The sequence below is a fragment of the Acanthaster planci genome, linkage group LG13 (assembly GCF_054643075.1).
Source record: "Acanthaster planci isolate LZ-2023a linkage group LG13, COTS_SCS, whole genome shotgun sequence".
NCBI lineage: Eukaryota > Metazoa > Echinodermata > Asteroidea > Valvatida > Acanthasteridae > Acanthaster > Acanthaster planci.
Genome location: NC_141789.1, coordinates 4,821,701 through 4,846,991, shown reverse-complemented (window position 1 = coordinate 4,846,991; position 25,291 = coordinate 4,821,701). Strand labels below are relative to the sequence as shown.

General features: G+C 41.1%; 3 protein-coding genes across 16 annotated transcripts in view; 2 read left to right on the top strand and 1 right to left on the bottom strand.

Annotated features, from left to right (window-relative positions):
- LOC110981242 (poly [ADP-ribose] polymerase tankyrase-1-like) overlaps positions 1-18,820 on the bottom strand; it is a 43,935-nt gene extending 25,115 nt beyond the window's left edge. For 12 of the 13 annotated variants that reach the window (XM_087144701.1, XM_087144702.1, XM_087144703.1 and 9 more), the window contains exons 1-6: positions 5,617-6,107; positions 3,874-4,098; positions 3,181-3,389; positions 2,265-2,359; positions 1,822-1,959; positions 817-932 (exon numbers count right to left, since the gene is read on the bottom strand). In XM_087144701.1, the coding sequence (XP_087000827.1) occupies positions 817-932; positions 1,822-1,959; positions 2,265-2,359; positions 3,181-3,389; positions 3,874-4,098; positions 5,617-5,806 (973 nt within the window). In that variant the 5' untranslated portion in view covers positions 5,807-6,107. Of the gene's footprint in view, positions 1-816; positions 933-1,821; positions 1,960-2,264; positions 2,360-3,180; positions 3,390-3,873; positions 4,099-5,616; positions 6,108-17,743 lie in introns of those variants that run through there. The other variant, XM_087144712.1, reaches the window with a different exon arrangement.
- LOC110981243 (DNA replication complex GINS protein SLD5-like) lies at positions 6,103-12,016 on the top strand. Its single transcript, XM_022238640.2, has 7 exons — positions 6,103-6,340; positions 7,517-7,663; positions 8,169-8,222; positions 8,429-8,526; positions 9,235-9,323; positions 9,865-9,958; positions 11,010-12,016. Exons 1-7 carry the CDS (start codon positions 6,251-6,253, stop codon positions 11,104-11,106), a joined length of 669 nt encoding a protein of 222 aa, XP_022094332.2. The 5' UTR covers positions 6,103-6,250; the 3' UTR covers positions 11,107-12,016.
- Positions 16,580-23,394, top strand: LOC110981279 (protein phosphatase 1 regulatory subunit 3B-like). Of its 2 annotated transcripts, none has more exons than XM_022238731.2 (2): positions 16,580-16,944; positions 18,868-23,394. In XM_022238731.2, the coding sequence occupies exon 2, from the start codon at positions 18,944-18,946 to the stop codon at positions 19,973-19,975; it is 1,032 nt and encodes a 343-aa protein (XP_022094423.2). In that variant the 5' UTR covers positions 16,580-16,944; positions 18,868-18,943; the 3' UTR covers positions 19,976-23,394. The 2 variants fall into 2 exon arrangements, with proteins under 2 accessions (XP_022094423.2, XP_022094424.2); XM_022238732.2 differs by having other exon boundaries at positions 16,580-16,950.
- The last annotated feature ends 1,897 nt before the right edge of the window (positions 23,395-25,291 follow it).

Sequence of the window (25,291 nt, the reverse complement as noted above, 5' to 3'; positions counted from 1 at the left end):
AATGTAAGTAGAAGAGCAGGTGTTATTGATACAAGTTATTCTTCCATTTTGTTTTATGATTTTGTAAGACAGCACAACCATTGTGCTCCATCCCCACATAAGGAACTTACTTTTTAACTATTTTGTACAATTTTGTAAAGGTAACAAATTCAAAGTACCACATGCCCATTTTCAATTTGTCAAAGCAATGCCACAAACTGTACAGAATCTAAAACTCTAAAAGCTCTTTTTAAAAATCTTTTTAATGACAGTAAAATCTCTTAATGTGATCAGAGCACTTGTGATCTCTTTTTGCAGAAGCATCTACTAACGGGATGCAGTTGAAGGAGAGTAGAAAAGTTAAACGTTACAATTCATTTTCATTGCAAGAAGATTTGAAATCAAAGCTCCTCTGTGCGACCATGACATGTATCATTATCCCGTGTGAAAGGAATGGAAAAAGTCACAAGTAATTCACCTTGTAAATAACATTTACTAGCTTGATGTAATACCAATACACAAATTACAAAAAACTGACAACTATTAAGTTTAGTTCTGGTTCAGATACTGGTAACAGATTTGGTGAATGCTTTAAGTTCACCATTCTTACTTCAACCTTTAACCCTAACAGTCCAAAATCCTGCGATTTCAATATGATTTTACATACACCCTAGGGGGTTAGGGTTAAAGATCGCTAGAGTGGATAGCAATGGGAGGACAGGGAGAGTACATGCAAGGCCTTGGGCGAGATGAGAATATCAAGAAAGGTTTCTGCTAGGCTCCATGGCTTGAATGAAACAGCTCCAGGTCATGGTTGGTTCCATTACTTGAACTCACATTGCAACATCTCCTTGAGTTCTTTTGTCGGTGTGACGTCGATTGCACTCTTGGAATGACAGTTGACTATGTGAGGATCTGCACCGTGGCTCAGTAGCAGGGAGCACACCTCAAGCCTGGGGGGAGATGACGGGGGAGATGTACAGGATGATTTTAAACACACCAAAAATTATTTCTATAGGAGTGATTGACAATACAGTGTGCCACCGAAAGGCCATATGAGTATCATCGAGATTCAGCGTGAAGACAAAACATCATTTCTACAAATCTGCTGCAAAATTCTGATTGGAAATTTCGCGCGAGATTGACAATGAGTTGATTTCAGAGGATTTAAAGTCCATCTGCATTTGGGCAGTACCACACGTAAACAGTAAAGGATGGGAGGTTGCCTGATGCTAATAATAATGTGGCGGGGACAAAGTCATCCCTCTGGTCACATGCTTGGTGGGCGTGCACTGTCTTGTGGATCACTCATTCATGTCCCGTTTGTTCTTATTGTGAAGCTGTATCCAAATAGGCCATGAGCACTCAGGATTCATTCACAAGAACAAAGCAAGGGAGCTTTGGATGACGAGGTCATACTGGTCTCATGCTGCGTTCAACTCCAGATTTTGTTTACTGATTGCTACCGGCGTGCATGTCCAATAACCAACTGAGCTTCCTTAGAACTCTTGGCATGAGAGGAATGTAACTAAGCATGGGCACGGGCTGTGAGTAGCTACACACTGTCTCACGTGGATCTACTCGGAGAGAGCCAGTAACGGATGCAACATGTGTGCGCGAAGTAACTTCAAGCAAAGGGACTCAATTTTGAAGGATTGAGCACAATTCTAGACCATCTTGATGGAAAAAAAATGCAGTTATACTGTGATGTTTTCTGCTTCTAGTTTGGCAAAATGCAGAGCAGGTATGGATGGATGTAACCCATGCCCAATAGTGGTGCTGAAAAATACCACATCACGATTCTGTGGATTCAAAACTCATTTACAGTGGCAGGGGTCTCACCTTGTTTTGGAGGCAGCCTCATGCAGTGGCGTGAACTTCCACAGGTCCATTGCGTTGACGTTAGCACCATGCTTGATAAGTAGCTCTGTCACCTCAAAGTGGCCATAGGAGCATGCATTGTGCAAGGGAACCAGACCACTACAAGGAAATTAGCAAGAACAAAATTCTTTATTTTGAATCTTTTGCTCTTCATCATTTCTTCACTGTTACACATTGAGATGAGACAATCAGCATGTTGGAATGATCACTGTCCTTGCACTCTGACATATCACAATGCAGCCGAATCACACTATGATCTTGTTACAAATAAAACTTTAACCCTAAAAGACCCACTGTTTTTCAGACCCGTACACAGGTGGATTTCTCCTCTCCCAAGAACTCCGCTGTCAAATGCCCATTCGTTTTGAAACTTGGCAGCACTTTTGAACGGAACTCCAACTCACCCTTTGTCTTTGGCGTGGACGTCAGCACCGTGCTGTAACAAGAGCTGGACAATGGAAACACGATTGTAGCCAGCAGCCAGATGAAGAGGGGTTGACTGAAACAAAGCATTGCGCAAAAAGATGACGACATGGTTAGAAATGACACTCCTTCTCCGAAGTCTCTTGGTAGAATTTTTTCCCAGCAACCTTGTTCAGTCACTGACCACCGAGCCACGGCTTATATTCTGAAAACTATGGTACTCCCTGACAATGCCATACAGTCCCCTCGTTCTTCATGATTTATTGCTCTGGATGACGTTTCTTTTAATAAGGAATGTCTGAAGACCATTCAGTAACGGCTGACCCAGTATTCCAAAACAAGAAGTTGCATCCAGAGAGCCTGTGCATCTAACAAACAAGCGTGATCAAAGATCTGGAAGAGGAATCAACAGGCCTTCATTTAACTACAGCCTTCCTCAATCCTCTGGACAATTTTTGGAGGATTGAAACTGAATGGTAAAAAAAATGCGTCTGGTCGCCAAGGGTGGACTGTGTCAAGGGGTCTTGGGTTAGACTTTTTGCTGTTTATGCTCAGCCGTGAATACATTCAGGCCCAGAACACGAGTGAAATGATCCGCACTTCTCATCAAACATAATGAGTGGAATGGCGAGGGGATTTGGGGGGAACTGTGACAATGGTCACCTTTCCCAGGAACACATTCAAAAAATAATGGAGTTTGGAGGACTAAGGCAGTATCCAATTTCTACCGGAACATAGTCAAAGGATTTTGAAAGACTGAGGGTGTATCCTAGCTTAAAGGGCCTAAGGGTTAAAAATTCACATTAACCAAAACGCCCAAAGTTGTGTGAAGAATACGTCAAAATAAGAGGGTTGAGGACTACGGGGGTTGAGAAACTCTTAGCTTATTCTGCGTACCCGCCTCCCATCACTAGCATGGCAGTTGACATTGAGGGGTGTAATCAGTCCCGTCAGCTTCTCTTCATTGCCGCTACGTGCCGCTTCCAAGAGTTCGTCCTTCTTGTACTCTCCCAACAGCACCTGTTTGGCAGGCGGATCAGCCAGGTCCAGGGCCGTCTTGCCATCTGTGTTCCTGATGTTAGGGTCGGCACCATTTTGAAGCAAAACTGTGAGGCCAAAATAGACAGGTCTTCTACGTTGCTTCTCAAAATATTTTTTCTTTGTTCATACACGTAGGACACTGGAAACGTAGAGAATTTAACAGTACTGGGACTTGAAATTCAACCAGAGAGGTAACCTGCAGCATGTTGAAGGTTAAATTGGGACAGGGGACTTGCTTTGTATAACACTGCTTCAGAAATGTGAGACGGCTGTAATCATACATGTGTACATCATGTTATCTTTCACGGTTTGACAACTGAAATAAAGGTAATGCATTCTTTTGCTTAAGAAGTATTTATCAAAACAAAGTTCTTGTAACAACCTACCAAGGTTTGTGTTACAAGCAACCAGTAACCTGTTCAATCAATTAATACATGCACTAGAAACAAAGCCTGAACTGCAGCATTTTCAGACGAGTCTATTCAATTTTACCAATTTTCTGTTCAGTATCTTATCTTTTTTACCCTAATCTACACACACAGTACTCACCAATACAGACATCAATCTTGCCCTTGATTGCTGCCTCGTGGAGTGGTGTGTAGTTCCAATTGTCCCTTGCGTTGGCATCGGCTCCATGCCTGAGCAGTAGGGTCACGACCTCGGCATGACCAAAGGAGCAGGCATTGTGGAGGGGAATTAGTCCCCCATCATCACGCGAATGCACATTGGCGCCATTCTGAAAAAGGAACTCCACCACATCCTTGCGGCCAAACCCTAAAGAATGAAAATTTTGAACCCCCCCAAAAAATTTTTAGAATTTATTGAACAAAATAATTTAGCCAATGCATGGAAACAAAGATCTTTGTTTATAAACTGTGACCAAAATTTGCATGGGCAGCCGAAACTTGCAAACTGGCAGGCTGAAAAAACTGTCTTTGACACAGAAGTAATGCCCAGCAAAAACTTTTCAAGAAAGACGTAATCTCAACAGGAAATTACACATGTTCATCAAATGACCAACTAATTTCTAGCAAATTTAAAGACCCAATTTTGAGGTTATTTGATATATTTAGGGCTGTTCATGTGAATTCCAGAGATGTCAGAGATGAAGGGTTGTGAGCGTTCCAAAAACCTCCAAGCAAAATTTGCAAAGGAGGGAATGGACTTGGTACACACAGCCCTTGCAATGTATGGTTACGTGTACATGTATGTACATGTACTTCAGATATGATGTCCAAATTTTACCCAGGTCATGTAGTTGCAGAGAAATTACATGTACACAAAATAAGGATGATGGCAAATGCCTGTGGAATTTAGGAAACCAATCATGCCAATGATGCCCTGACTTTCGTCTGGATCAGACATTTGAATTTTAGAGATTTCATTCCATTTAGGGGCCACTCAAGAAAATTTGGAAAAAAAGTCAAAATTTAAACAACATTGAAAATTTTGAGCGGCCCCTTATTAGTAAAGGAAAATACCAAGACAAAGCCTGAACATGTTAAAGTAAAATAAACTGTAAAGCTACAAAAAAAGAAAAAAATGAATATTAACCATGATTGATGTGGTGCTAAAAAGCAACAAGAAATAAAAGCAGTGACCCCCTCAAAAAATATTGAATATGCTTCACTGGAAATTTTAAAAAAAGTTGAAACAAAACACTAGGAACAGACTGACCATATACACGTAGACGGAAATACAAGCCCTAGAACTGAGTTTCGGGGGGGGGGATAGGCCATTTTATTAATGCATCCTGTCCTGGTAACATGGGTAAGCAAAACAAAACAACAGACTGCTAGGCCTAGTCTAGTCTGACATGTTTGAGTAACTTGGACCCTACAAATCGCCTTTTTTAAACATCTGGACATTGTCAGGCGACAGGGAATCCATTGTCAATATGTAGGCTAGCTCTACTGAGTGGAGCATTAGCACTCCTCTTCATCGGATTTTGTACTGGATCGGTCATATTAACCTTATGACTGATCTACTGCAAAATTCGAAAAAGAGGAATATTAGTATGCTCCACTCAGTCATGACATCAGTCGAGCAAGGCCTAGGTAGGTAGGTGTAGGCCAATGAAATATGTTTAAGGTCACCAGTTAATGTCCAAATAAATAGGCCTACAACGAGAATATCATTAGATTTTTGATGTGCAAGTAATTAACTAACAAATGAGTCATCCTGGGCTCCACTAACAATACAAACAACTGTCATGAGTCAGTGGTAAAGTCACAGTGTGTGATGGTCGTGAACATCACGCATGTATGCAGAACTCCCTGAACTTGATCATACCTGCTGCAAAATGGAGCGGGGAACTCTTCCTCCCTGCTGTGTCTTTCGCATTCACGTTGGTAGAATTAGCCAGCTTTTTGACTTTGGATATGTCTCCGTTTCTACAGGCTTCAAACAGCTCGCGGTGTGGTTCATTTGCACCAGTACTTATCGGTAAAAATGAGGAGAGCGCACTGCGCCGTGAAGCCATTTTGACAAAATGTTATTAAAATCTACTCTCGATCTCGTATTATCTCGCACCAATTCGTAAAATCTCGGCTCATCAGACATGTCAGAACAGCAAATAATTGGGATTCTCATAAATAATAAAACTACCTTAATATATTAGAGATTTTTTATCAATCACGTACGTGGTAAAATCACGGAGAAATAACAGTCCTAGTAGGTTAGAACATGGAGGAAGGAAAGAAGAAATACTAATTTTGAAGTTGTGTTGGAGCATTACGCGAACGAAGCTGGCCTACAAATTAATCACGTGATCTGACCTCAAAATGGCGTCAACCGCGGGAAGTTTGGTCTGTGGATTGTCTACTGCTTAATTTGTTGTTAAGGACAAACTATTTTAATGCACGATTTTCTTCTTTTTATTTATTATCTGCAGTCTTAAAAAACGATGAACCATTAGTGACTTAAAATGGCGAGTATTGATGATGATATAAATGAAGAATGGAGCGACGACGAAGTGGAAATGACAGCAGCAGATGTGTTACAGAAACTAGAAGAGGTAGGCATGTCTCCGAGTCCAACAAAAAAATGTGTCGTCATGGATAGTCGTGTCGTTGTTTATTACTACTAATTATTAGCCTGTCGTAATATTTTGTTAAAATGATTAAGCATAATAGATGTCATGCAAAAGTAATGAGTTGTTGAATTATTTTACGTTAGTTTATTGATCACAGAATTTATAAATAGGGGGCCTAGGCCCTAAGTCTAAACTAGGGACATCATGATGATAGTTTCTTTATGTTCTTAAAGGAATGTATCACTACCACGACCTGACATGCCTGATGACTACAGCATGGAGAAATTTTTATTCTTTAGTGACTACAGTAACCATGGTAACTGTATCACTCAGTCATGTGCCGCAATCAGCATGATCAGTAAAGTCAGTACCCCCAGAACTGTGGGGTCCGACGTCTGCTCCGCTCCCTCGGATGTTAGACCCCACAGTTCTGGGGAGTATAATGTCAGATGAGTCATGTCAATGGATGTGGACATTTATTATCTTGATCTTTTGTTAACATGCTAAAGCACAAGATAAATTAAAATAATGGCCTCTCAGTGACTCAGTTAACTCGGTTAGATTGGATTCAACTACCAGAGTGAAAGTCTATTTGAGTGACTATTCTAAGTAAATTTCTCCTTGGCCCTCACTTTACATCCAGGAATCGCAAATGAGCGTGTGTTTCTTTTACGTTCACATTGATTATGTTGATGCCTTAAGCCAATCCTAGAATTAATACAGGGCTCCTTGTTACTGGTAATGTTCCATAATTCTACTCTCTGGGGTAACACTGAATATGTTTCTAGGAAAGGATTCCATATGCCACTTGACACCTTGTGCACAAACCATGTGAGACTGGTCTGAAGAATTCTATTTTCTAAGTGATACCTCAATGCTTTCACTGCTACATTTTATGACATTTTATTGCTTTCGGACACGTCAGATGGGTAATAGGTCCCTGCAGGGCAAAAGTAGTGGCGTCCATATATGGAATTCTTTCCTGTTTACAAATTACACATACAGTGCATTGCAATTTTTCTTGTCATTTCAACAACCTATTTGTTGATATCATTCAACAACCCATATGATGTTCTTGTTGTGATTTCTAAACACTGGCCTTTATTTTTAATGAATAGTTCATTGTGCCTGGGCATTTATAATTTTTCTTTTGTTTAGGCGTGGTTGAACGAGAAGTTTTCTCCAGATCTCTTAGAGAGTAAGTCTGAGCTGGTAGACTGCATGCTAGAACAGATTCAACAGATGGAGAGCAATATCAGCCGCTGCAAGAAAGGAGACTTCCGCATTATTGTGCATAAGATGGAGGTACCTTGAGCAGGATGATCTTGTCTTGTATGAGACACCCCCACCTCCCGTTAATTCATAAACAGTTTGATTAAAACAGAGTATTTTGTCTTATAACATGAGAAAATGGTGCACCCTTTTCCGCCCAAAATTATGCACATTCTGATATAAGGATATAACATAACTTCAGGAGTTACCCTTTTAACAAGGAGCACCTTTTGGAATTGCTAGATTAGTAATGATTATCACTATGTTAAGTCCAATGTCCAGATAGTGCACGAGCATAAACAATTGTAAGTGTAAAGAACATCAAGCTTTACCACTGAGTATAAATCTTCTTGCTGTCTTGCCAACTAAACCTTTAGAGTTTCTGCTTAAAGGATCACACTTTGCATGTTATTGTGACTGAATGCCACAAAGCCTTTGAGGAGAAATATGACTTTTGTCAGGTACCTGTTGATGAAAATAAAACGGTTTGTTGGTCCATTTGGCTTTGTACCTTGTTGTTGTTATTGTTTTTTCTCAGATTGACAGGATCAGGTACATTTTGAGCAGTTACTTGAGGATACGATTGGGAAAGGTGAGTTAAAAGCTGTTCAGTTTTTGATGTTGCAGTGCTGCTAGGAAATGATGTCATCCGGCAGAGAAAGACCTCGTTTTTAGAAAAAGACAGTCAAAGACTTCAATTTTTCCTGAATTTTTGCTCTTTTGACTCAAACTTGCTTCTGTCCTAATCAAAGCAAAACAAGGGCCGTCATTTTGAATTTCTTTCTGCAACACTTGCAGATTGAAAAGTATTTCCATAACATTTTGAAGAAAGAAGCAGCGAGGAAGGATGACGAACCATCCAGGTTATCACAGGAAGAGTTTGCCTTTGCCAAAGAGTAAGTTTAAAGCAAAAATGAAGTTTCTGGGACAAGACTAGTGTTGACATTGGGACATTGTCTTTTCTGGTGCAATTATTCCTCTTATTTCTTTATTTTCTTGAATGCACATCTGTGAAGGATTGTAACTTGAAAAATAAAAGCTGTCAAAGTAATCACCAACATCACTAGCTGTTTCTTATATTGAGAACCTTATTTCCAGGATAGTTTTTGTGAAAGGCTTTCTGAATCTACCAAACTTAATGGTACATTCTTTGTGCTAAAGCAAAATTGAGTCAGCAAGGCTTTATACGGCTAAATTGTGGGATACAGGCACATTTTAGAGTACACTGCAGTTCCGGTTTAAGAGGTTCCGTGATAGGACATCTCCCCTCAAGTAAAAATAGTTTGGTTATGATTATACATTTCATGATTGAACCTGTTACAGAGTGTGGAGTTAGGCCAATACAGTGCACTTGGATGATCAATTTTGTTCTGCTGTAATCAGCTTTTGATCAGACATAATCCAAGGCCTCTTACAGTAGCAATGTCGTCAGCACAAGAAATCAGAGTGAAGACACCGACAGGGTTTTCACGTTGGGGACATCTTGATATTGCCTAACAGCAGTTTATCCAATGACATCTGCTTTCTGTCGGACAAATGCCAAAAGTGGTCGAGAAATGTCCCATGTCTGACCGTAATTTTCACGCTCTGCTGTTGTACTGCAGGTTTGCCGAGAACACAGAAAACCATTTTAAATCAGTTGCCCTGAGGCACATGCCGCCTAACCTACAGGCCCTGGAGCAAGACAAAAGGGGTGAGACAAAGATTAAAAGGCCAAATTACTTGCACGCTGGACTGCAAAGGGAGATTCGTTGAAGGGGCAGAACCCGACACCGAAATATCACAAGACGCATTGAAATTTTGCTTGTAAAGTGCCCTACTCAGTGTCTCTGAAGCTTCTGAGATAAATCCTATTTAAATCAAAACTTCAAGGACCCAAGTCTTGAGCAGGCTACAAGTTCAAGCCAACTTACCCTGAAAAAGGAATGACTGATTTTTTTTCTTTCACAGTATCTGAGCCAATGAGAGTGCTTGTTGCTGCCAGGTTAAAATAGAAATGCATTTGTTTGTCGGTCACATTTACACTGTCTGTTGAAAATGGAAATTTTTCTGAACTGAAGAAATTCTCTTGGGAGAGGAATATTGTGTGTAAACTTTTCTCCCCCCTTGCCTGAACACACACTCATGTTCTCTGTTTAAACATGGTTATATGTTACACAATGTATGACACAGGCTCACTGATGACGCCTTGGTTTTTCGTTTTTTCTTATTCAACAATGAATCCTTTTCGACAGCCCCTAAGCCAAACCTAGATGCCTATGTATTCCTTCGGGCCAACCAGAAGCAGGAACAAGTTCTCATCGAGCCAGAGTTGGAGGACGACCAAAAGTAAGTCTGCAACAGTTGTGTTAGTCAAGTCCATTACATGTCCATCGCAAGCTTATCCAGTCTTAAGTCACAAGCTATTCATATTAACTGTAATTCATAAATACCGGGGACAATTTTCTATTCCTGTTGGTCGAAACACGTCATGTGACCGTGTATTAACATTTGATGTTGTTCAAGTAAAACGATTCTATTGGACAACTTTCAAAAGGAATGTAACGTAAAATGGACGGAGGTGTTTGGGAAAATAAAAGTAAGATTTCAGAACAACATCGTTGGAAATCCATCACATTGACTTCTTTTGACTCTATGAAAAAAAAAATATTTATGAATGGGTATAAAAATGGGCTTGGCCGGTCTTAAACTAACGTTTAAGATCGGCTCAGAAGGCTGAATGCTGATTGATAATGCCCTCGCCTGCAGCTTGGGCATTAGTCGTGTCCATTCTCCTGAGCCTGTAAGCACACAGTTATTCCCTTACAAAAGCATTCATTTGACACTGTTCATTGTGTTACTAGTGACAGAATACAGCAAAAGAGTTGTATAAGGTCTTGTGAATGGCGTCCTTGACTGTGACACTGGTCAACAGCTCATGCGTTGACCGAACAAGAAAAGAACCCGACTTTCACTCACATCTTTGTGTGTTAGGGGTTTCTTTGAAAAACATGCAGAATGCTCCTGTTTCCATTTGGAAATCAAGTCTAGGTAAATGTGTTATTTCTTGTGAGAACAAGTGGTGTTTTTGGCAGGTAAAAGTGCCTTCCACGTTAAAGAATCCCCATTATCTGCCAAGCGGAAAATAATCGTTCAACAAATGTCATGACCTATGCTTGCAACTATTCTCTATGCATAGCTTTTTATGTGCGTAGCATCTTTCCGAAGTTGGTCCCAGCTGATGGAATATTTCACATTTTACATTTCAAAACACCCTTTTTTCCCCAAACACTTCCTTCTCCCTTTTCTTAAGTATCTTTCCTTTATCAGGTTTTGATTGCTAATTTGTCAGCTATGCATGATCACATCACCTGATTTTGGTTCTGTTTCTAAATTTCAGTGCAGAGGTCATTGACCTGGAGGAAAGCGCACAGTACATCATGAGGTATCAGCCAATTGCATCACTTGTGACTGGCGGAGCCGTCTCGTTAATTTGAACAACCTGTCCGTCCACCACTCTGTTTCAATGCAATGTCTGCAGCCCATGAGCTCGGATTGTTTCCCAAACCTGCCCGAGATGTGCTTTAAAAGTTTTGGCTCCCTCAGGTACCGGCCAGAATTGTACTCCTCCAGAATCTCACTTTTTGTCTCCATCTTCCACATCATCTGATTTTGAGGGTCCCTGACACTGGAGATTCTGGTTCCAGTTTTTCTCATTTTTGTTACAGGAACCTCAAAGTGCATGATACAAAGGCAGGAATAAGAGTCTTTTTCAAAGGTTCTGGTCCTGGCTATGATAAAAACCACAGAAACAACCTTTTAGAAATGCCCATTGTGTCATTGTTATATATGCTATTTGCATCACCTGTTGATGGAGGACTTTTTAAGGGCTTTGCTTTTTGAGTATCAGGAAATTCATAAAAGGTATGCTAATGCCCATCCCGCTGAACACTAGCATTGCCCTCAGCTGATGCTGTGAATAAGAAAGCAAAGTAACCCCCAAAATCATGTTACGTGTCCCTGACTGCTTTCTGTGGGGAGCCACCTGCAATGTTTTTCTTTTAGTTTTTAACACTGGAAAAAAAGCAAAAAATGTCAACCAACTTCCAACATTAGACTTTCTACTGTCACTTTGCACTTAATACAGTCAATCGTGCAGTCTCCATATGTCTCATAAATCAAATATGTGCCCATGGGTGCGGCTGTGTTGTGATTCTTGTGAAACCTCGCTCCAAGCCTCTAAACAAACGATCAGAACTGCTAGAAATATTTTCAGTTGTATTAGCTCTTTCATTGTTATGTCTTTGAACTGGGGAAACAGAGAATGTAAAACATTGGAAATTTAAAAAAGAATGGTGGTCATGTTGAAAATAAAAACTAGAAGCCCTGCTTCCTCTTTAAAACAAAGCCTGGATGCTAAACATGTTTATATTTTTACTTGGCCAGAAACCTGTAAGAGTACTAATAATACAAATTTATGTAGCATATTTGTACGAAAATTAAGGATCGTCATGTCCAACACTGTATTATTAACCTCCCAGTTGATGGACTTGTGACCATTTGTAAGTCTATCCAGTAAGTGCCCATCAGATGAGGTCCTGTGGGTTTAATCCAACAGAACTGCAAACTTCAAGCAGCACTGCTCTTGCCCGAGATAATGAATATTCAAACAGTGCATCATACACAGAAAGCACCATTTCCCCCTCAGCAGTACATGTACAGTATATCAACCATATTTAACAAGGAAAACATTGAAGTTTTCACTTGGAAACAAAATTGTTCAGACCAGTCTCCTCGGGTTTGTGCACATGGGCTTCAGTGATGTCCATGTACATGGAACTCTTCCCACTGAGCTTGCATTCCAAAATGAAATTTATTATCAGTTGTAGGATTTCCATTGATTGTCAGTCTGTTAGAAATGTCAAAAGTACAAGTACATGTATTTTAAATGTTTATTTTAAAGGTAGGCAATTTAGTGGTCCATGTTTGCCTCGTGGTTTGTAAAGGTAATAATAGATAACACAGACGCCTCTTGTTGCTGTGCATGTCAATTTTTTCTTTGTTATAGAGATAATCACTTGCTTTTGGGCATATGATTAGTAAGGGGTATTGCAGCATACCTGTGTACAAAAATTGTTTATTTCTATGGAGTGAATTTTTATTCACTTTCGCCGCCTCTTGACGAAAGTCAACAGGCGGCGCTATTTTGGTCCGAATTTGCACAGTTTTCTATGGGCGCGTATTTGGTGTAGTGCAATCTTATCCGGTTCATAAGTGTGACGTCATTTCAGTTTAAACTACGCCCACAACACATGCACTGCACATAGAGTTACATGCATTGATCGCAGTTTACATGGAACCGGAACTTAACGTGCAATTTCAGCGATCGTCCAATGGGATCCTGCAAATCGTTGCGCGTCCGCGCGCCGCCTTCGTGACGAAGTCACGAACTGGATAATGGAGATCAATCGCGCTTTTGACGATGACTACGCGTAACGAATAATATATGGTCTTTGCGTTACAAAAGTTACAACCATCTGTCTTTCTTTTGCTTAAGGGTGCACTTCAACTCGGGGTGGATTGCAGTTGTCAGACGAAAGGAGGAAAATCGACCTGTACACTTTCCCCTCCCTTCGCAAAAACGAGAGAAATCGATTTTAATTCCATCCTGAGCCATCAGCGCCCCCCCCCCATTGCCGTTCGCGCAAAGATGACAAAAAATTTAACATCGAAAGAGCACCCCTCTAAAGTGTTGGCGGCAGTGAGTGGGTGCAGTCAAGTTTCCTGAATCGGTACGGTACGGGTACTCGGGTAAGGCGTAGATTTACGAGTTCGAGTGATGATTGAATAACAGACCCGCTGGAAAAAAATGGGGGATTTTTGAACACTGTTTATTCTACTGCGAATTCTTCTTGGAAATTTTAAATTAGATGTTCATTTCCTAAGTATTGGCCCCTGTTCTCTACTTCTTAAGGTTAGATCCCGTATAGCCCCCATCCCACGATGCATGTCAAACTATGGAGCCTGGAAACGACTGCGATTAGTGTAAATCTTGCAGAAGAGAAAAATGACGAGCGTATGTCCAGTCGGACCCGAGCAAGCTTGCGAACAAGACACACTGAAAACTGAAGATCTTCATCCGAGACTAGAAAAAAAAGAGCATCGCGTTGTAACCCCAGAAAATGCAAAATCTTCTGTTTGTTTATTTCTGCTATTTTACCAGGATATCTGACTTTAACTAAAACTTTTCGAACATGCATTCCCTTCACAATATTTTAAGATACATGTATATGTATTATGAAAATCACAAACACTACGCCTGCATTTTATTTCCCATTTTTATGTCAGCGCGTAAAAAATAACAGCTCCATAGCCTGTAAAATGTAACGATGGCTCTGTCAATCATGTCTATGGATACACGACTAGGCAACAGGCAGTTTTTGCTGTCCGTGGTCACGTCGTGACCCAAACTCACTGAAATTCCTACCGGTATCCTTAATCCAAAAGACAAAGTTTGGGTCAGCTGGAACTACCACGATCTAGAAACGTTCGGGGGGGGGAAGATTGTTGTAATGTAATCTTTTATGGCCTTTCTGCTGCTGAAGCTGCATTTAGGGGCTTTAGAAGCTTTTTGAAAGGAGGGGAATGAAATAGATTTTTAAAAAATCACCTTTCACTATTTTTCAGAGGTGGCCAAGTCAAGTCACAAGTTATTTGGTCACAGGGCAAGTCAAGTAAAGTCACAAATTATTTGGTCTAAACACAAGTCAAGTCACAAGTCTCTTTGTCCAAGTACAAGTCAAGCTGCACGTTATTTTTTTCCATGTGTAATAAGCAAAAAGAACTAAGCGGCAACTTACGAAGTCACGAGTTGCGAGTTATAAAAATATATAGGGCCGGTCGAGTTGCGTCTGACTTGGGTTGGTAACAAGTCATTTTTTTTTTTTGCAAGTCCAAGTCAAGTCACAAGTCAAAGCAGGTATTTATAAGTCAACTCACAAAAATAGCGACTCGAGTCCGACTCGAGTCCAAGTCACGTGACTCGAATCAGCACCTCTGTTATTTTTCAACAACGATTTTGGCTTTCGGGGTGGGGTCATGGCCCCCGTTGCCTCCGCCTTGTATCCGCCCTTGACGCCCATACAAATAAGGGGATTACTGTCTGGTATGCATCATGTACATGTACATACGTACGTGTACATGATAAGGAGCGACTAACCGCAGACTGGACTGGACATGCGGGCACCGGACCCCAACACCGTGCTGATCCCATGGTCAGCAACCAGCGACCGTGTGGACAGCACAGTGTCGTTACAAGGTCATAGGCGCGGGGTTCATGCGTGGTTAAAACATGATCACTCCGTGCTTACATTCACCTTGAGGTGGGCTGCTTTTTTGGTGAACGTACATGGACGTGGTGGGGCAGGTAGAACCAGCGCATGCATATACGTGTACCTGTAAAAATGAAGTCGTAAAAAACACGGTGGCGCGACAAGAGGCCTTTTTTCCGTTCACCAGTTGGCATGCTCTTGTCTAGTCTGATATTGGAGTTTTTATACAGCTCAATGGTCTATGCATGTGCAGTTGTAGGAAATTCTGCTGGTGCCCACAGATTTCCGGTTCCTCTCGGAGGACCGGTAAAACTTTCCCTTTCAGAATCAAATTTTTTTTCAATTTGTCCTAATGTTACCAAGTTGTTTTTTTTGGGGGGGGGGTGCTCATGACGTTAGTTGTTGAACTCACTTTGTTAATTACTGGAGCGGCTTCTTTTAATATTATGTATGCTTGTTTCAGATTGACCATCGGCTCCTGTCCCAACCCAGCCTCCCCGCAGGGAAAACTTTTTCTTGCCATTGACCCTATCTGAGACCCCTGGCAACCTCCATAAATTAAATGACCGAATTAAAGAATAAAATATATATTAACTAAGCAACAAATTCAGGATCTTCGCAATAAGGAAGGTTTTTGGAGATGTCCAATTTACTGCACGAGGCTGTGCAACGTTTCCGAAGTTTGGTATTGAGCGTGGGCAGTCATCCTCGTGCAATCCAGTCTCTAGTACGTCAAATGTCTTTAGCGTAATCGATGTGTTCCTTCCTCCATGTTTAAACAGAGCAATTTCTACTTTTGATTTGTTTCCATGAGTCAGAAGGGAAACCTCGATGTTGCACAACACGTATAATTATGGTTCGAGCACTTTTTATGTACTGTTGCTACGCTGGCACAAAATTACGATTAAAAGCGCAATGGTGAAATTCAACACGACTTGCTCCAGATTGTGACGGACCTTAAAAGTTGTAGTATTGTAAGGGGGTGTAAATCAATTTTCATTATAAGGCTCCAGATTTTGGTAAATGATGACTAGTTTATATATTGCAGAAAACAGTAACAAATTTACACTCGTTTATTTCCCCCATGCACTGACTGACTCCTCTTCAAAGAAACGAAATCATGATAGGTTCTCGTATCTAAAAACCCAAAATTCTACCAGCTGGTGCAATCATTTCACGGATGTTGTCCAGCACAGGTGAGTGTACACGCGTCTACTCGCACGACCGGTAGACGGCCATGATTGGACCATGCTTCAGCGAGCCGACCTGATCCCTCATAGGCCAACGTCTCTGATTGGCCGCTAAAAAAAGCACCACGTGAAACTTCAACCCTGTTGGGGTTACCCTCCTGAAGAAGTTTCAAAACCACTCGGTCATAGGTACATGAAATGCTTGCAAAAATAACACATTTGTTACATTACCCTAGAAGTTAACTTCAGCCGAAAGAGTTGATTTTAGAAATATAAACTGGCCACTGAATTTACAATAAGTTTCTCTACAGATATGTTTTTTTCTATTATAAACAACCAATTTTTATTGTATTGGAAAGAACCTACCTTCTGGAAAATGGTTGTACCTAACAAGGATGACCTTTCAAAATCATGCGCCGGGCCGGCCGGGGACTACGTGCTTCATCGTTCTGGCCATTCATTAAGCATAAACATGTTCGTCATCCATGATCAAATGTACATGAAGTAAGCCGTTGTTGACTGTTTGTGACCGTAGACTTTGAAAATTGGCATCGTTTATCAAATGTAAGCCAATGCTCAATTCTGCACCAGAACACATCGGATGATTTCGACAGTTAGCCTTACATCAACTGATATTGCTTCCACGATCAAGCTGTTTTCATCAGCCGACAGTTTTGGAGTTTCCGGAAAGGCATGACCAGATGAAATTTCTATTTCTACCTACGTGTGGGCTTAACGGTAGGCTTGACGTTACACATCGATGTGGATGGCCAATCTTTGTAGGCCAACATGGAACTTGCTCAGTGCTAGGCCTGTAAGTGTAAGTGGCCGATTGAAACGGCTCTTTGCATTTGTTAGCTTGTTGCATGCTTGTTGTTTGTTTTGTTAGTAACTCTAACAGGCCTGACGTATTTGTTAACCTAAGCTAGCTTGAGGCTGTAGGCCTCTGCCTAGAAATACCTTAACCTTGGGCCTGTCCCCAGAACTGTGGGGTCCGAACCGCTCCTCACAAGCCCCGCAGAAAGCGAGCCTTTTTCACGTCATGACGTTTAACATGTTTAACAGGGCACGAATAGGGATTTTATTCTGGTTGTGTAGGCCTACCCATAGAAATGCTACTTCAATTCCCCGAGAGTACTATGTAAGATAGCTGACCAAGAAAAAACGGCCAAATCCATGCTGTTTTCCAAAATAGGTGTAAATATTTCCCAATCTGTGTCCAAGAGTCATGTGGTTCACATGTATGCTTGTAAAGATGAGCTGCAAACGAATGGTTGACTACAGCTGCAATTGATACGCAAGACATGGAATATGGCTGCAGCCGCTTTCCGTACATGTGTGTGCAATTCTTAGCCACGCTGGTTGAAATGGCAGTTGGCTTGCGGCACACTGGGAGTCACACTGACCAATCACAGGCTTCTTCATGATTTATGCCTGAAGTGTAATAATGACAGGCAACAGCCGTTGGTTACCAGTGCGCGTGAGCATGCTGTCACCTTGAACGTTTTCTGTCAAGGCCGCATGTGGATGCGGACAGGCAGTGATCTTTGTGTGCATCAACGTTTGAGAACCCATGAGGCTTTTTTTCATTATGCATTAGTTGGTGTACATACCGTACATTGATGGAGAGTACGCATCCATGCAAAGGAAACCAACCTCGAAAGCAGACTAGCTCGAAGTCCGTCTTGCATCATGCTATTTGTACGCGGGAGCACTACGAACTCCCAACTTACTTTGCAGCCACTTTTTAACCATTCCCCATGGGAAAAACAATGATTTTTATGAAAAAGTAGGATGGAAAAGTAGGCAGTGGATGGAAATCCAAGATATTCACTCTCATGGCCTAACAAGGTTTTTAAGTTTGTGGTATTAACCCTAGCCCGAGGGTGTATGTAAAATCACTTTGAAATCGGATGATTTGTGACTGTTAGGGTGAATATTATGTCCAATCACAGTGTGACGGTTGGGAAGGTCCTGATTCCACTCAAGAATATTGCTCATTAACCATGTTTACGGTGCTGCATATTCATGGTATTTCAATCTTCTTGTAGGCATGCACGGACACAGTGATAGTCCCCATGAGTTTGGCCTAGAAACTCGCCTTGCAGTATCCTTTCCTTGGCTTGACCACACGTCCACTAATGCCAAATCACTGAGCAAACATTTCCACACGTCCACAAAAGTATGATGGCTGTTTCATGTCAAGCAGAGGAATCACCTGGCATGCCAGGTGGAAGTCAACCCTGCTGATACGCGGGCTGTGCTGCTCTGGTCATCCTGGTGTAACACCTGCTACCATACATTCATGACGCGCAACAGCCGTCGTAGTTCATTTATGTAAACGTGCAACAGTGCTGACATTTCAGCATGCGTTATCAGGAATGGGTATCAGACTACACTGTTAGTCCTCTCGGATTAATCAGGCATGCTCTGTGTATGGTAGCGATTGACGTACCGAAACGATTGCTTTTGGTCCTTCTAGAATAGAGCAGCCATCATTGTGATCATCATTGTGATCAGTTGATCATTTCCCCACCTCTGTCCCCTTCTTGTATGCAGCCATTGGTTTTGAGCATGTTCACCCATCTCAGATTGTAACTTGTGCCCTCTTCAAGTTAACCTGTTTATACCTGTACCTTGAGAGTGACGTTGGTTCTGTTAGAACATGCTAGTACACTTTGCCCTCAGTTTAACGGCCAGTAATTGTGTGTACCATCTTTGATTTTTGTGCTTGCAGGTTCAAATTCAGCAGGATCATTTGGATGTGGTAGAGCACTTGAGTTTAACTGAAGCTACCGTTTGTCTTTTGGGACATGGCATGTGGCCTGCTGACAAGCCCAGCAATGCCGATTGACACCCTCCTCCCTTTGGGCACAAGCCCGCCCCTGCCATCTCTCTACCTGCAGTCAAGGTACACAGCCACCTCCTACATGTACATTTCTGATATATCTGCGGCCGCTAAGGCCCGGCCGGTTGACCGGCGCAAACAGTTGAGGCCCTGTCTCCGGGATGGACAGCAGGCCAGGAGGATGAAAGATGCAGTTGACAATGGCATTGAAACGAATGGGTCAGCAGAAGCATGCTCAGCTCAGAACATATGCGACAGTATCCCCATTGATGGCCTTACCATAGACGACAAGGTAAAGGACGCAGACTATGTTAAGACAGTCAGACAACCACCGAAAAGCAGGAAACGTGTCTGCTTTGCCGACGCTAAGGGCCTAGCTTTAGAGACAGTGCGAGTGATGGACGGCCCCAGCCACGTCCCACCAGTTCTTCATTCACGGATCATGGAGGAGATTGTCCAAGATGAGAAGCCAGAGCTCTTTCACACCTACACCTATGTTGTAGACTTTGAGCAGCCTGCGGCAAACTACCTCGAATTTAGGGACAAGCTAGAGAAGAATTTCATTAGCTTGGAGAACATCGTCATCAAGGATAACGTGGAGGTCATGGGAACCATTAAAGTGAAAAACGTTGCTTTTGAGAAATCTGTCGCAGTTCGAGTCACGTTTGACAAATGGAGGAGCTTCCAAGACATACCAGCATCCTACATTCAGCGCAGCCCATCAGGGCAGGCCGACCGCTACGACAGCTTCTCTTTTTGTTTCAACATCCCCCAGAATAGAGAGGGGGAGAGTATTGAGTTCTGCCTCCGCTATGAATGCCGGGGCCAGTCTTACTGGGACAGCAAGGGCGGAGAGAACTACAAGATCATCTCGCAGCACGAGAAGAGCCTGACGGAGCAGCAGAAGCTGGCGTCCTATTGCAGTCTCAGCAGCCAGGCAAACTGGGGAGACTTCTCTCTCTGGAAGGTGGTCGCAGATGAAAGGCCATACTGGTGACACAGAGTGAATCGGGGCTCACACTGCTGACGTTGTAGGCAGGGACTTTGGTCTTCTACCTACTACAGCATAGCATAGGAAAAGTACCTGCTTAAAATGTTTACCTGTGGTAACATAGGGAATCTGTCAAAAGTGATGGTGGATATGAAGCCTTATGTGTCGTCTCAGTGATGTACATGCATACAGAAATATTTTGTCGAGCATTTATTTTGTGGATCATGCAACTCAGTACACAGTGGGCCTAGATTCGTAAATCCACATGCATATGGACTGTAGAGTTTGGAAACTGGAAAGCAATACATGTATGACTTGACAAAGATTATTTTTGAGAAGAAATTTGTTAAAAGATAGAGATTAAATGCATATTTGCATCAGAGGGAGGTTTTATCTTTTTCAAGAATGAATTCTGTAACTGCAGAAAAAATTTCATACCTGCAAGTTTACAAGAGTGAATTTGTATCCGGTTGGAAAGATGGTAGAGAGCTGTCAGAACTTTGGTGTGTACATAGCTGGAAAAGCTACAAATCCACACTAACAAGTAAAATGGCAGGTTTCAAGTTTTATAAGTCACTGCCCAGAGCATGTGAATAAGCTTCAGGAATCAGTATTTTTAGACTGGAGGGGTTTAAAGAACTATGACTTGTGAATTAATTTACCATACCTTGTACATTGAGAGGTAATTACCACAAATTATCCATGTGATAAATCATACATGTATCAATATTTGTGAAGTAACAGTTCAATTTTCAGGGTGTTAATGCAGTGAAAGAAAAAATTGCTGGAAGTTAGCGATCAGTACCGACTTTACTTTTAACTCATACTTAGGTGATCAGTTCTTAGAGACTTGAGTTTTGCTCTGCAACATTCTGTGTTCTCTGTCTGCCTAAGAGAGATGAACATCACCAGTGTCAATGAACTAGTTAAAAGTGTAGCTGTTGTCTATCAACAGGAAGATTGTGTGGAAATGTTCTTTTGGTGTGATTAACTAACAACATGTATGCCCCGATACAGAACAGCCTCAAGTTGCATTTCAGTTGCTTGTCATTGTCTTGCAGTTCAATGGATACTTGCATGCAGTTGTTACAGCCGTTGCTCGTGACAATCATTCAGTTTGGTGTGGCAGAGCCATAGTTAAACACATACCTTCTTGGTGCATTGATGCCGTAATGAGAAGTACATATTGAGCTACGCAGACACTCTCATTACAGAGTTTTAACATCCTCATAGTTTTGTCCATGAGTCTTGCAAGTTCACAAGCATTCTTGCAGCAATACAGTGCATCTCCTTTCTAAACACATGGAGTCACAACAGCTGGGCTGTGTGTTTGTTTCACACGCTCAGTGATCTGTCCTTGGTTTATAGGCACCAAAACTGGCCCAGTGGATGGTGCGAACCAGCGTTGGGATCACTGATCACCATCCAGATCTGTGTGAGACAAACAGACCCCAGCTGTTTTGCCTCCAGATGGTAGCCAATCCAGCCTGGGGTTGATATGTGCATGGAGCTATTAAACATATAATGTGTATAATAGTTCTGTGATATGTGCATGCCCATTATCCTGTTCAGTGACTGTGCCATGTACCTATAACACTGGAAATTTTGATTAGTGGGCTAAATATGCTACTTGGCATTTCAAAACTGCACTCTGTGGGCATGGTTTAACCTGCAACATAACACTTATTAACCGGATTGTTAAGCACAGAGTATTTTGTAACGTACATAAAATGAAATGATGTTTGTAATTTCTGAACCAAAGACATGTACCTGTATGTAACCTGGCAAATCATGTCGGGGGAGGGGGGTGTTGTACAAAACTTGAGAGAAAAGAATCTGATATTTTTCTGGTGACATTTTTTGTTCTGAAAGGGCCAAATCCATGAATGTTTGAGCTTGTGCAATGTTATAGAGATGTGCTTCAAATGGGGTTGTTGGCTTTTTGCTCACTATCTCTACATGTCTTACATGTGCAAAATGAGACTTTTTCAGTTCCTTGCTCGGTATTGAAGTAAGGTGTGTTTTATTAAAGCATCATTAAACATGGATTGTTACTTTGTTTGGAACTTTTTAGCCTGAGCTGGTATTTTTCCCAAAGTCAAATGTAACATTAATAAGATTGATTTGTACATACTTCTGAAAACAGATAGTAATTTGTATCCTATTTACATGTATTATTCAAATTAATGGTCGCTTTTTTTTTTTTTTTTTTTTTTCCTTTTTTTTTTTTTCCGTCCTAGTCAAAGATTTTGTTTTTACCAGAATGAGGCTACCATATACATAAAAAATGTGTGCAAATGCGTGACCATATATGAATACAAATGTAGCTGGCTTTTGCTCATAATACTCCGTTTGAAAGCAACAAAAGATGAAGGGTTTCTTTTTCTTTCTTCTGGGAAAGATTAATATTTGAATAATTCATATGTTGCATTCGTCATTGTAGAACCTTGCCCCCCCCCCAGAAACAAATTACCAGAGATAAAAAGTACTGCTATGTCGTAAGCGGTTAAGGCAAACTGGTTTAATAGTAATGGTTATCGTGTTCACCCTTTTTAGAAGGGAAAATTGTTGAAACAGTGGAAAACACTGAAGCAAATCGGAACCTTTTTGTAGGCACACCAAAACCTGTTGCATCATGTGCATATATATGTGTGCTAAAATCCTGCCGGAGTCAACGCCACAAAAGCTGGTTTCTCTTTTTTTTTTTTGCTATATGAACATTGTTTGCATCTACTCAGAGCACTGCATTCTTAAAAAAAAAGAAAATTGTGTGCTTTGTAATAAATAACTCAACATTTATTTACAAATTCCTGTAGGGGAGAAATGCCTACAGAAAAATGACTTTGTACTGGACCACGTCTTGTTTTTTATGTACAAGTTACCTTCAGCATAAACTTTCCTTAAACAGTGTGGTGTGAATGAAATACATTTTCATTCCACCTGTATTGAGTATTGGGCCAATTTGTTTTGTTGGTTAAAATACCCGAGTACACCTGGAATCTAGTTAGTAATCCACCATCCTTTTTTGGCCAAGTAGGCTATTAGGAAAAGAGGTTTAAAACTGGTTATGCTTGCTAACCAGTTAAGTTGATGTTTAAAATTGTAGGGAAAATTGTGAGTATATTTGAGACCTAGCCGATTTCAATGCAACTGTAGACAAATTTCTGTTGAGCTGCTATAAGCTAGAATCCCTGAGAGGTGGCTCACTATCCATTCCTGTGAACATGTAATGTGTAGGTTTACAAAATGCATGAAAAATGCTTGTCTTGGCTCCTAAGATGTTAGTACCAGTTGGCTTTAAAAGCAGGGTCAGAATTGAGTGTGACAAGTCAAAAATATATTTCAAACTTGATTTTTAAATATGTTTTCATAGTGTGAACAAGTGTACAATAAAACAGCAGAGTCGCTATCGGGTACAAAAAGGACCACACGTCTTTGGAGCATATTTTTTGTGAATCACCAGTGGAGCAGTGTCACAGCCTTCAAGTTCAGAATTTTACCCCTAAAATTGAATATCAGAAATGCTGAAAGGCGCTAGCTGAGAAAGAAATCCACAGGCATGACAGGAAGCAGGAAAAAAAGGTTTGTTGAAAGACATGACATTGCCAGGTACATGGCCACGGTGCACTGTAATGGATTTCCTTCCTGACATACAGGAACATTTCCAAGGAAACGAACCCGCTTCAGCCAGGTGTTTATTTTAGCTTAAGCGAAAAGATAAAAGCTTTAACTATGCACAAGGAAGTTCAGTGGTTTATTTCACGAGTTAGTGTAACATGTATTATCGTGTCATGAGTTCGCATGAAATACATCCGGAGCAAGGATTCAGTATTTCTTTACTTTGTTAAATGGGATTCAAAAGTTCAGAAACAGTATACATGTACATTGCAGATACAGTGCAGCAGCTGCTTTGATGGTAAAAATACCTACCGTTGCTCAGTCCAACCAAATTTTATTACTTTCCTCTGCACTGGGGAAGGGGGTAATAAGGGTTTGATGAGTTTTCTTCATAACAAATGAGTTCAGCCATACATGGACAATCTACATGTTCATCCAATTGCACATGATATCGTACCTCCGCATAGAGGGGTGTCTGAAAGTACAGTGTACATGTATTTCACATCCATTTGAGAACAAAAAACACGAAAGAAACTACATATAGTTGGCATTTACAACCCATTAGATATGGGGCTTACATGTACAAAGTACATGTCAAACCTCACGTTTTTTTAAAGAAAATCAAATACAAGGTGAGTGTACAAGCTCACCAGAGAGGAGACGAGCACACGGCTGCGCTGTGACGACAGAAGAGATTAGAAGATTGTCCTGCATTGCGAAGGCGATCCAGGGATTGTCTACTTGTGCCCTACAATTTCAATTAAATGTAGATCAGGAAGCCGGCCAGCATCTCGTACATTCCATACATGATACACACCCTTGGCTGCATCTGGGCATTTTAATAGGGTTAGAGATATTTTTCGTCTGTCTGTACTGCATCAGGTCTTGCTTTTGCTGGGATGCCCTACACTGGACTGCCCTACACTGGACTGACCACTCATCTTGATATGATATGACAGGACCGTAAAATATGTTTGCTGTCTGGTCAATAACGCCTTATCTCGATGCAATGACTAAACTCCCCTGCAACTCCTGTTCACATTTATATACCTGAAAATGAATGTACATGTATATTGCTGACTCGGTTCTTGTCAGTAGTGAAGTCAACTGGTCCCAGTTTGGAACACTTTAAGTTACTTTTCATTTGTAAGGTTAACGCTATTTACACATTTCCACTGCATGTATGTGCATGTTCACCACTTCCATAAGCAGTTGTTTACAAACACTGCTCTTGAAAAACACTTTTCACATGCTGCTAATATTTGCTGTAAGAAATTAGTTTCACACTTTGCCTAAACCACAGAAAGTTTTTCCTGTGTTCTGTGACCTTGGTTTAAGCTACTGTTTCCCCCACGTACGCCAATTCCTTTTTTTTTAAATTGAGGGTGTTGGGAGATGTTACTTTAGAAAAACATGAAACTTGCACTTTTAATAAAAATTTCACCCAGAAAAGTTCTAGTTGCCAAATGCACTGAATATTGTCTTAATTCTGATTGATACGAATGCGCACAGACAAGTGCTAGATGTCATGTCTGCACAAATTGCTTATGTTTTGAAGTGTTCTAACATGTAGAAACGATGATATTTAGATCTTGGGTATGCCTCGTGTATTAACTGTATCAACTGCATATTATTGTACACCTGTACGGCAGTTTGTATACCGATACATGTAAATGTTTTGCAGCCCGAACACAAACAGTGACA